Consider the following 12,750-nt stretch of genomic DNA (forward strand, 5'->3'; position numbering starts at 1 on the left):
CAGCCTATTCTCTGCTTAAGCTTGCGTGCCCTACCTATAGCACTGCTTGAGTTAGGGCGCGTTGTTTAAGCTTATATGCGCTGCAATGTGCGTAAGTGCCTGTAACGCCGTGTGCGCCAGCTGCTGACCTGCAACGCAGTGTACGCTCAAAACCTTGTCGGTTTGACTAGGCTTCGTAGTTATGTTTTATAGGGAGAGAATAAAGAAAGAAAAAAATACTGCACTTAGGAAAAAAAGCCGGGAGGCGTTAAAAACCCAATTTATTAATAAAATGAAAACAAATACAATCCGGATTAAATGCAACTGAATTAAACTGAATATTACGAACGTTAAATGATACACTGAATAAACTAAGAATAAAATACAATACAAAGATGTGAGCCAACGTGTGTGTATGTGTGTGTGTGTGAATGCAACTCAGAGCTGCTCGTTAACGGCACGTCACTTACCTGGTGGTCGGCGCCTGGTCGTTCGCGCTGATGCGAGAGCGACGGTGTCGTGGGTGGCTGGGCCACTGATCGCGTGCGGCACGGATTACTTCAGTGTGTCCACGAGGACGAAGGAACCTTGATCACCCCAAGCGACAAAAATTTGAAAGCAATACGCGGGCAATGTGCAGCCTCCCAATGCCCTTCCAAACTCTCAGCACAACGCCTACTCCCAGGAGTGGTGGTCGCGGGACAAGTGAGGGCAATGAACGGTCGAAAATGCTCATAGCGAATTGCCTAAGTGAGGTTCGCATAATCCTGAAGAGGTGTGATGCACTGCCTCAAACCATCACGTCCTCTTAGGATCCTCGAAATGAATTAACTATCGAAATTAAAAACCCTGATGAAAAAGACCAAGAACCACCAGTGTTCGGAAGTAACCTCAAGTCAGGTCAGCTTCTCAGGGTCAATGTTCTGCAGTTGAATGTAGGTAGATCCAATAAGGTAACCGGTGAAGTGAGGCAGCTCATCTCTACCGAAAGATTGGACATACTTCTTCTGCAGGAACCTGCCAAAAGTAAGCTAGGAAAGTTATGGAAATGTACTGGTTTCGGCTCCAACACGGTGATGGCCACCCGTTCCATGGAGCCTTGGGCTGCCGTTGTTGTCATAAATCCGCACTATAGTGCTCTTTATGTTCCTCAGCTAAGCAATCAAAGCTGCATAGTCGCTGAAATCACCGCTCCTGGACTCTTATTTTATGTTGTCAGCTGCTATTTTAAATACGGCGATGACAGAGAGGTGCACCTTGCTCATCTGGACAAAGTGCTTAGAAAACTCAAAGGAAAGCGGATGGTAGTAGGTGCTGACTTTAATGCTGAATCATCGCTTTGGAGCCCAAGAGGCACCAACGCAGATGGTGAAGTCCTTGAACTGCCTATGGCTACCCATGATCTCACTGTCCAAAACAAGGTCACTGAACCACCAACATATAAGTCTAAGGGGCGGATATCTTGGATAGATGCCACTATAGCAAACTCGTTGATGAGCCACAGGATCTTTCACTGGAGAGTGCAGAAATAGTGGACAACTGGTGAACATAAGTCAGTAACATATACGCTAAAGGTTCCAAATGCTGTAAGCATGGCTTCTCCTAGGATAAGGTTTAACCTTGACAAAGCGGACTGGGAAAGGTTTGAAAGAGAACTCAGCAAGCTCTTAACTAAGAGACTGGACAGTCTTGAGCTAAATAGGACTAATGAAATTGAAAGATATGCCAAAGCGTTGAACAAAATCATGTACGATGCTTGCAAACTATCAATACCAAAGAGAGGTCGTCAGAGAAGTAAGAATCCGTGGTGGAGTGAGGAGTTAGCATTAGCTAAAAAGAAGCTGATCAAAATATATAGGTTGTTAAAACGATACCATGACCCTGTCTTGGTGTATGAGTACAACGCTCTAAGAAAGGAATATAAAAGAATGATTTACTTTGCAAAGAAAGAGAGCTGGCAGAATTTCGTCGCAACTGTCGGCAATGACGACATCTTTGGCCGCGTATATTAAAATATGGCAAATAAAACCGCACCTCGATCAGCATTTAGCGCGCTAACAAACGAGGACAATTTCACATTGTCAATGACTGAAACAGCTGATACCCTGTTGAACACTCACGTCCCGGACGACAACAAAACTGACGACTCTCCAGAACTCGGTGAAATGAGGAGAGAGGCGGGTGTCTTGCCGGAAACGGACGATTTCCATGCCTTCTCTGCTCTGGACCTCAGGGTTGCTGCCAGAGGGTTGAGGAACGGAAAGGCACCAGGATTCAATCTCCTGGATGTGCAAGCTGTCAAACGAGCAGTGAAGCTACTCGAGGGACGATTCTTGGATCTAATGAACGCATGCCTGGGCAAAGGATACTTTCCCAAGGTCTGGAAAAGTGGGTTGCTTGTGATTCTACTCAAAAGTTTTGATAAGGACCTTGCAGACCCACGCTAATACCGCCTGATCAATCTTCTCCCTGTGGCTGGTAAACTTTCGAAAAAGCTCATCGCTGCAAGACTTAGCAACGAAATACTGAACCCTGAAGGTATCTCAACTCACCAGTATGGTCAACGGAAAATGCCATAGTAGAACTTAGACGCTTGGTTAGAGAATCCAATAGCCGCTATACTTTTGGTATTCTCTTTGATATCAAGGGTGCGTTTGACAACGTGCAACACTCGGCAGTTCTTGCAGCATTGAAAGCAAAAGGCTGCTCCAAGAACATGTATCAGCTCATAGCAAGTTATTTTGAAAACAAGCAAGTCTGCCTTGAATGGGCCGATCAGTCCGCTTCGAAAATAGCAGCAAAGGGGTGCCCCCAGGGCTCAGTCCTTGGACCTTGTTTCTGGAATTTGGCATTTAACTCGCTGCTAGAAACCTTTAAAAATAAACCCGACGTAGAGTTCCTAGCCTATGCTGATGATCTCATCACGATAATAGGAGGAAACTCACGAAAGGAAATCGAAAAGAGAGGCCAAGAGGTTGTGGATGAGGTCTTCGGATGAAGCGAAAGAGTAAAACTCGAGATCTCTGAAAGTAAGACCGAAGGCATCTATCTCAAAATCAATAAATTCGAAAAGACTGTTCGTAGCGAAAAACCCAGGCCTGACAGGCCAAGGAAATCTAAAAAGAGAAAGGCGACCCCACTGTTGCGGACGCCGATTATCAAGATCAGAAGCAAAAGTTTGAAAGTTAAGAAAACTGTCAGATACCTGGGAGTCACGATTGATCAGGGTATGAATTTTGGCTCCCACTGCTCATATCTAAGAGACAAAGTGACACCGCTTTTTCAAAAGCTAATGAGGCTTGCGAATTGTACATGGGGGCTCAAGCTTCCAGCTTGCATGCGCATTCACCAAGCTGTGTTCGCCCCTACGGTTGCCTACGCGGCAGCTGCTTGGGCGGACAAATGCACGGTGCATGACATTCGAAAACTCGCCAGTGCGCAGCACACTACCTTGGTGGCAGCGACCCATGCTTATAAAACAACATCAACGGATGCGCTATGTGTAATCACGGGCACTCTCCCTGTTGACATTCTCCTTGAAAGCAGAATCGCCTTATATAATCTGAGAAAAGGGAAACCTGTTTCCATAGGAAATCTCAGAAATATTGAGGCTGATAACATAAGCGAGAAGGATATAAGGGAGGAAGCCATGACCATATGGCATTAAAGGTGGGATAGCTCAACAAGGGGACGTGTGACTTACTTATTCTTGAAAGATGTCAAAACAAGGATCAACTCCAAATGGTTTGAGCCGAGCCACGCTTGTATGCAGGTACTAACAGGACACGGTAACTTTGGCACGAATCTAACCCGGTTCAGCTTAAAAGAAAACTGTACCTGTGCCTGCGGTGAATCGGATACCTCGGAGCATCGACTCTTAAAATGTTCTAGAACACTCGAAAGCCGAATGCAATTCATGAAGGAGACGGGGCTGAGAGCTTGGCCTGTGAACAATGAGTTCTTCGTGTCAAGCCCAGAAGTCTTCGAAGCTTTCTCAGAACACTGCAAAAACATAGTGAAGGACAAAAACTCTGTAAAATGAGTAAACTGTAGTTGCAAATACAAATAAAAGCTTGAAAGCTGGGTGTGAACGGCTCATAGGGCAAAGCCGTCAGGGAGTTGTGCCCCTGCCCGTATCACAGCTAATTGCGTTGTTCCAGGTGGGAGCAAGCAGACGCGCCTCCGCGCTGGTGCCCCGTGGACACGATTGTTGCAAAGGCCGTCTCCGAACGGTTGGATCTGGAATGACCAATTAAGAGTCGGGGCGGCGGACGATCGTGACTAAAGCGTCCGCCTCGGTACCCGAGCTCACCACTCATGCAGGCTGATAAAATGTATTTTCGGTCGGCATAAGGATGTGTTCGACACGACCCAACGAGCGCTTCAATTTTTCCAAGTCGGACCCTTGGCGGGTTTCGTTAATAGCAGGTGGTTGTGCTTCCTAGATTCCTCTAGTACTAGCAAGAGGTTGTGAGCCCCTTATGGTGTGCAAACGGCCGGGAACGGGGAGCAGCTTCAGCCATCGAATGGAGAACACAGCTGTGCACTTCTACGTTCGTCGATTCCCTTCTGTCCACGAGGACGCTGGTGCGTTGGGATCGCGAACACGTGAATATACTGCGGCGTATCGATCAGAAGGCGGGATTGAGAAAGAGCACACAAGAAAGCACGGCGTTCGTTAACCGTAATCTACGTGAGAAAAACACGAGGTCACAGAAAAACTATAAGCACTCATTACTACAGTGAGTCCCAAGAGAGCTGACGTAAGTATCTCAAGAGAGCCAGACGTAGAGTGACCTCATTACTTAAAACAAAAGGTTATTAGTTCTGATGCGTCGGCGCTGGTCAAGACTCTCCCCCCTCCCTCTCTCCACTCAGGCAGGGGGAGACTCGATCCTGTCTCGACTTATTGGTGTGAAAACTGTCTCTTTCTTTTTTTCTCCTCTTTTCTTGCTGTACATGTACAAGTGCGGATGTGTGTGCACGATTGCACGGAAGCAAAGTCTTCCTTCCTTAAATTATGGACCGACGCGGCTATTATAGAGGTATATTCCATACCGAACCGACGGAACATTCTTTCCGCGTTGCGAGCAACCGAGCAAAATTGATGTGTGTTGTGTATTTGAGAATCTTCATGAGGGTTTTAGCAGGCTCATTTCTGTCGGCAATGGGCATAACAGTGTTACGCTGCGTCGAAACGTGGAGGCTCCAGCCTTGACTGTAGCGACTCGAGTGACCTTGTCGTCGCCTGGATGCACCTCGAGTACTTTTCCCAGCTTTCATTGAGCACAAGGGATGTTTTTGTCGATGACGAGGACGATTGTGCCCGGTTTGAGGTCATCATCTCCCGTGTGCCATTTTTGCCGTTTTTGGAGTTCCATGAGATACTCGACTTGCCATCTCTTCCAGAAATGTTGTCGGGCCTTCAAAATAAATCGCCAGATGGAAAGGCAATTGTCTGGAACAGAAAGAAAATTACATTCCGGCAGCATCATCATAGGGCGACCGACTAGAAAATGCGCTGGTGTTAGTGCGCTTGGATCGTTTGGATCGGTGGAAAGAGCGCATAAGGGTCTCGAATTTAGAAGAGCCTCGATTTCAACGGTAAAGGTGTTTAATTCTTCGAATGTAAGCAATTGATCCCCGATAACGCGCTTAAAGTGGTGTTTAAATGATTTTACGGCTGCTTCCCAAATACCACCAAAATGGGGAGCGAGAGGGGGGTTGAAGTGCCAGGTTATGCCCTTATGTGAAGCGAAGTGTTCCACGCTGTCTCTTAACTTTTCGGATTGCAAAAGCGCATATAATTCGCAAAGTTGGTTGCTTGCGCCGATAAAATTTAACCCATTGTCGGAATAAATATTAGAGGGCCGGGCTCATCGACCGATTAATCGTCGCAGAGCACCCAAAAACCCGTCGGTGGTCAGATCGCTTACGATTTCTATATGCACCGCCTTTGTAACCATACAAATAAAAACACACCCATATGCTTTAACTCGCGCGCGATTTCTGTGTTTCTTCTTTTTGATGAATAATGGACCGAAAAAATCAACCCCGACATGCTTGAATGGAAAAGCTTCGGTGACACGCGATTTAGGTAAATCTCCCATTTTCATTTGAAGAGGGGTTGGTTTGTATCGTATGCATGGAATGCATCGCCAAATGATTTTTCGAACCAGCCAATATCGCTGCCGAATGGCAAAAAGCGTGCTTTGAACTCCGGCGTGGTACGCGTTTATATGCATTTCACGAATTATCAGGTTGGTCACGTGATTGCGAGAAGGTAAAAGTATTGGAAATTTGCAGTCGGAATCTATTGGCGCTTTACTTAATCGACCCCCGACGCGAAGTAATCCGTCTCCGTCAACAACGGGATTGAGCTCCAATAGTCGAGTTTTCTTGGCTCCCTTAGCGCTTGTTAGAAGATTGATTTCGGATTGATATTGTTCGGATTGAATGAGTCAAAGAACTACTTTTTTCGTCGCGATTCTTTCTATCAGACTAATATTTTTACGGGTATGAGTGTTTGATTTCAGTAGCCGTAAACAATATGAAATAGAATTAATTAAAGTCGAATATGACGAAAATCGTGAAAAAACGTTTACAGTTGAGTAATTTAATACAAGACACGTCAATTCTCTTAAGCCGTGTAATTGCGAGACAGCAGAGACCACGTTCGTTGGCCATGAATTTTCTGATGAACGAAGCCAAAGGGGCCCTTCAAACCACAGATCGTTCCGCAGAAATTCGCCTGGAAGCTGACCACCAGACAAAGCATCGGCTGGATTGTCAGCTGTTCTAACGTGGCGCCATTCTATCCTATCTCTGAGCGCTTGTATTTCGGCGACGCGATTGCCTTCAAATGGCTTGAGAAGTTGGGATGGTTTTTTAAGCCAATGCAGCACGATAGTAGAATCGGACCAAAATACAATTCTGTCGACTGATGGATTTATCGAGGGACTCATCTCCTTATACAAACGGGCAAGGACTCGCGCCCCGCACAGCCCAAGCCGAGGAATCGTGGTTTCCTTGATAGGAGCAACTCAAGATTTGGCACATGCTAGACGAATGAGTATGCGCCCGCGGCTATCGCTCGTGCGAATGTAGATGCAAGCACTGTTCCCCGTTTTACTCGCGTCGCAAAACCCATGAATTTCCATGCGCGTTGAATTGTCAATAATTAGTCGACGTGGTATGCATAAACTAGAAATTGAAGAAAGCTGTTCCGCGAAAACTCCCCATCGTGAATTTAACTCTTGCGGTAAAGACTCACCCCAATTCAACTTTAATTTCCAACATTCCTGAATCATCGTTTTGGCATACAAAATTATGGGCCCAAGAAGCTCTAACGGATCAAATATAGCAGCGATTTTCGATAAAATTAAGCGCTTTGTATGTTTTTCGACCGAATCACTGAGATGGACTGAATATAAAATTTTATCATCATGCGAGTTCCAAGCGATTCCTAACGTTTTTAGAACCGTATATGTCTCGATCATGCAATCTAAATTGATTATTTGCTCCTCAAGATTTTTCAACGCGTTGTGATGATTTGAAGCCCAACGACGGATATCAAAACCTCCCCTTCGTACAAGAGAAATTACCTCGTCGCGAATTTCGAGTACTTGTTCAATCGATTCAGCACCAGTCAAAAGGTCATCAACGTACAAATCGTTTTTGAGTACTTGAGCAGCCCGCGGAGAGTGTGCGCCATCGTCATCAGCGAGTTGCTGAACCGTGCGTACAGCGAGATGAGGAGCAGAAGAGACGCCGAAGGTAACCTTATTGAGCTTGAAAGCTCTCACTTCGTCTTGGTGATACCACAAAATATGTTGAAACCGTCGGTGATCGGGGTGAATGAGTATTTGCCGATACATCTGGGCGATGTCGGCTGTGATTACATATCGATAGGTGCGGAAACGCAAAAGATGATCAAACAGTTTAGACTGGATTGTGGGACCGACCATTAAAACTTCATTTAGCGAGAAGCCCTTACTGGCCTTAGCGGATGCATCGAAGACGACGCGCACCTTCGTGGTGCTGCTTGACTCTTTAATTACTGGATGATGAGGCATGTAATAGCCGCTCGGAGACTCGTCACGCACCAAGGACATGTGACCTAACTCAATATATTCGTTCATTACCCTTTCGTAAGCTACTTTAAGTTTGGGATTAGAATTAAGACGAGTTTGTAACGCGTTGAGGCGTCGGAGAGCTTGAGGCCTTGAATCACCGAAATCCTCATTTTGTCGTTTGAATGGTAATTTGACAATGTAACGGCCGTCGTTATCGCGCGTAGAATGTTCGACGTAATGAGCCTCGCACCGTGTCTCTTCGATTGATTTCGATGATTTTGATCCAATGTCCTCGATAACCCAAAATTTTTCCATTTGACGCGTGAGTTCGATTAAATTACAAGAAACCGCTGAGTCCCCGCTTATTTCTCCAATATCACCTCCAACTATCCATCCAAGCTGTGTCTTTTGCAAAATCAAATCGCCATTACCACGAGATAAATTTAATTGACCCACACTAAAAAGCGATAAAGTCATCCCAGCTCCGAATATAACATCCACGGATCGCGGCAGATGGAATAGCGGATCGGCTAAGCGTACGTTGGCGGGAATTTTAATTAAGTCGCGAGGAAAAACTTCGTCTAGAACCAGTTCGGCGATTTTTGGTATGACTAAAAAGTTCGAAATTTTACTGAAAGTCTTATCTATTGCGCAAAAATAAATTTCGACTCGACCCTTTGACACGGTGCGCAGCTCATTGATGGCGCCTACAGGTACGTTGCATGGACGCATTGGCAAATTTAAATGACGCGCGAAATTAGATGTTATGAAATTCGCGGTTGCGCAAGTGTCAAGAAGCGTGCGTGCTTGAATAAATTTCCCACCGGAGTTTCTCATTAGAATCATTGCGCTCATCATCAGCTCAGCTTGGGGCGCGTGGGAAACTAAACTAAAGCACTTCATATTCTGTAGTCATGCGGACTTTGTGTTGGACGATTCGGTCTTAGGAGCCTGCTTGGGATTCGTGTTACGGGTCGGGTTAGAGTGCAAAAGTGTGTTGTGATACCGCTTGCACTCTTTGCAATGGGAAAGCGTACAATTGCCAGTGTGCGGGTGAAGACAGTTTCGGCACAACCCTTTGTCCTTGACTGCGTTCCACCGCTGTGAAACGGTCAATTTTAAAAAGTCGTCGCACTTGAAAATTAAATGGTTTGCCTTGCAATAGGAGCAAGCAGCTGTCGTTGCCGTGACAAGAGAGCGCGCGCCGGTTTCGGTTTTGCGAGCCTTCGAGTCTGCCGAGGTTCTGTCTGCCGGACGCTTATTAAACCCACCTCCTTGACGCGACGCTTCATTTGACAGGGTACTCAATCTAAACGCGGCGTCACTCACAAACTTACAAAATTTTTCAAATGATGGGTACGTACTAAAATCGAGTGATTCCTCCCATTTAGACCGTACATCAACCGGCAGCTTTCTCTCGAGTAATCGGACCACGAGGCCATTTTCTAAGGTCACCTTCAGCGATTTTAACATGTTAAGATGTTGACGTGCGTCGTCCACGATTTTTATCAAGCCCTCGGAGGTCGCGTGCGTGAGCGCTGGAATATCGATGATCCCGTCAAAATGTTTGCCCATGAGTATACGCGGCTTTTCGTACTTACTAACGAGCATTTCCCACGCCGTTTTGTATCTCTCATGGCTAGCGTCGTACAGCGAGAGTTTGTTAAACGCCGGGCCCTCTAAGCAGTCTCTCAAGTACAAGAATTTGTTTAAATCGTCAATATCGGTACGCGAATCTGTCATTGCCAAAAAGGTGTTTTTAAACGAAAGCCATCTATCGTGATCACCGTTAAATTGCGGGAGATTTGTGACCGGTAGCTTGAGAGAGCGTTGTTTTTCGACGATGGTTGAATGCCAGAGTGGATTGCCAAGGCTTGTGTTGTGACTACCCCCGGGCGGAGGCGTACTTCTAATAAGAACCGCCAGTTCCATGTAACTATCCTCTAAGCCCGCCATATGCCCCAACTCGGCATGATCAGCATCAATCGTCGCAAGCTCGTCATTAAGGGACTCGTATTCATTAAACGCGTTCGTAAGGCGCTCGAGACGAAGCAACGCGTTTGCTTTATCCAGCTTACCCGCCTCTACCGCGGTTTTCAAGACGGTTATTTTCCCCTTTAAAATCGGGCGTTTGCGTGTTAATAACGCTGCTTGTTTAGCCATAGCGAGTACAGACAGAGGAAGAGAGAAAAAAAAATATATAAAATAACACGAGGCCTAGACAGAAAAAAGGACAAATTAATCAGCACGTGTAAGCAAGTCTCTGCGCAAAACAAGGCTTTGGCGGGAAAATGAAAAAATGTTACGCACGTGTGTAATTGATGCAAGCGCACGAGGCCTGCGCGGGAAAAAAGAGAGCAACAGCACGTGTATATGTGGGCAAGTTTTATGCTAAAGATAATCGCTTATCAAGGAGACACCACATATAATTACCACGCACTTTTCACTTCTTATAACTAACAAAACGTAACGAGAAAACACCTATACACGAATGGCACACCTACAAGTGTACCACGCGTGGCGGATTGTGTGATGTATACTTTCTTTTAATTTTAAGTCTACTGGCAGTAAAAATAAAATCGAAAGTACTTATCTTTGAGATGCGGAGAATCTTGACTGCAGCAGGCTAGCAGCGGTGTGGCAGCATCCGGATAAGCAGGCAGTCCACGCTGATGGCCGTTCTTCTTTACGTCCACGAGAGAGTGTGTACGATGGCTAACACCTTACTTATTGTTTTTGTTAGGAACGCGTGGCTCACATCCGTCTCGAAAGACCAAAAAATGTACGCTCGAAACCTTGTCGGTTTGACTAGGCTTCGTAGTTATGTTTTATAGAGAGAGGATGAAGAAAGAAAAAAATACTGCACTTAGAAAAAAAAGCCGGGAGGTGTAAAAAAACCCAATTTATTAATGAATTAAAAACAAATACAATCCGGATTAAATGCAAGTGAATTAAACTGAATATTACGAACGTTAATTAATACACTGAATAAACTAAGAATAAAATACAATACAAAGATGTGAGCCAACGTGTGTGTATGTGTGTGTGTGTGAATGCAACTCAGAGCTGCTCGTTGACGGTGCGTCGCTAACCTGGGGTCGGCGCCTGGTCGTTCGCGCTGATGCGAGAGCGACGGTGTCGTGGGTGGCTGGGCCACTGATCGCGTGCGGCACGGATCACTTCGGTGTGTCCACGAGGACGATTTAGCGAAACCACTGCGAAGCGTGTTCAACGTTGTAGCTTTGGTTAGTGCCTAACCTGATGTGTCCGCTTGACGCTGAATGGTAACGCCGCGAGTCCCAATGGCAAAGGGTCTTGCAGTGGCGGCAAAATCAGGATAAGCTATACCAAGTTAAGGTGAAGTTGAAAGAACTGATTGACTAAAGGTATAGTAAAGTGGTTATTCTTGGACGAGCCGGCTTGGGGACAAGCGTCCTCGTTTCAGAATCCTAAGGGGGCCGTCATTAAAAATGACGACACGGGTGTGGCAAGCCCGAGTGACCCCGAGCCAGGGAAGTCGAGCGCCATCTTCTCTGAATACGGTAATCGAACTTGATGCTTCAACGACTTGCACTCGGGCGTGAGTGCAGGAACGTTGCATTAACGGAGACCCAGAACCAGTACTGACCACCTGGTTGAGAGACTAAGGCTCTTGAACCCCTTTTCTTTAGAAAAACGAAGCGCATGAAGTACACTGCGATTGGGGGCAGCAGGTTGTTCTAGTCAAACGCCTGATACTTTGCGCATCTCCTTCTTCCATGAGCGCAGATGAACAAAAATCTGTCAATGATTACAAGTAGGAGCAAAACGCGAAAAGCAAAAGGCGAAAAGCAAGTAAGTGTGAAAAAGAGAAATGCAAAGAGCAACTGACTGACTCTCGCATGGACCCCAACGGGAGTAGCTGAGCCCTTTGCAAGGTTAGAAAGAGAATGACCCTACTTCGGACAAATAAGGACCATGGTCCGATTGCGATCAGAGCTGTGATTGTATCAGCTCAAGACCTGAAGCGCAGAAGCGCCAGGTCAAGGCATGTGTCGCCATAAGAACACCAAGGCCAGTTGAGCTGCTTCGTTGAGATCGTGAACTGAAAAACGGACGGTGCGGAAAGCTTTTCTCCACTGAGATTGGGTGACCTGACCATGAGTCTAAGTAAGGGATCGAACACGAGGCAAAGCTTGACCGGTTGGCTGAGGGCCAAGAATTAGAAAGCAGGCGGTAAACTTAAGTATTGCTGCCTATGAGAATGTACGTTACCATTTATGGAAAAATGAAAAGGTTAGAACGTCAAGTTAGTGTAGCATACGACAATTGTTGACTGCGCATAATTGAGAAAGCACCAAATACGAACGTCTATGCGTAGTCACGATCACTATGCTCGCTGACCCCCCTTTGAATGCAAACTCGATTTGAACTGCTCAAGGAAAGGAACTATCCTTTGGCAACCTTGACGCTGTCCGGACCGATAACTCTTTTATTTAAAAGATGAGTATGAGAGACCAATAGAAAATTTGGCCTTAGGGAGTTGCGCCCCTACTCATTTCAAGCAAACGACGTGGCTCCAGGCGGGAGCCGACGGACACGCCGCCTCGAGGTTCCCCGTGGATGCGATCATCGTCAAAGCTGTCTGCGAACGGTTGGATCTGGAATGACCAATCAAGAGTCGGGGCAGCTGATAATTGTAACGAAAGTGTCTGGC

General features: G+C 46.1%; 2 protein-coding genes across 2 annotated transcripts; both read right to left on the reverse strand.

The window, feature by feature from the left end:
• Positions 1–7,022: 7,022 nt before the first annotated feature.
• Positions 7,023–8,957, reverse strand: LOC149374638 (uncharacterized). The gene has a single exon (XM_089592469.1). The coding sequence runs from the start codon at positions 8,955–8,957 to the stop codon at positions 7,023–7,025; it is 1,935 nt and encodes a 644-aa protein (XP_089448595.1).
• A 9-nt stretch (positions 8,958–8,966) lies between these two features.
• LOC149374639 (uncharacterized) lies at positions 8,967–10,217 on the reverse strand. Its single transcript, XM_089592470.1, has one exon. It carries the CDS (start codon positions 10,215–10,217, stop codon positions 8,967–8,969), a length of 1,251 nt encoding a protein of 416 aa, XP_089448596.1.
• Between the last annotated feature and the right edge of the window lie 2,533 nt (positions 10,218–12,750).

This window comes from Copidosoma floridanum, unplaced genomic scaffold (assembly GCF_036245765.1).
Source record: "Copidosoma floridanum isolate Cflo_tuat_1 unplaced genomic scaffold, Cflo_Japanese_pri ptg000017l, whole genome shotgun sequence".
Classification (NCBI taxonomy): domain Eukaryota; kingdom Metazoa; phylum Arthropoda; class Insecta; order Hymenoptera; family Encyrtidae; genus Copidosoma; species Copidosoma floridanum.

What these genes read in the sequence shown, in the direction of transcription:
- LOC149374638 (XM_089592469.1), bottom strand. Translation starts at nt 8,957, where the DNA reads ATGAAGTGCTTTAGTTTAGTTTCCCACGCGCCCCAAGCTGAGCTGATG.
- LOC149374639 (XM_089592470.1), bottom strand. Translation starts at nt 10,217, where the DNA reads ATGGCTAAACAAGCAGCGTTATTAACACGCAAACGCCCGATTTTAAAG.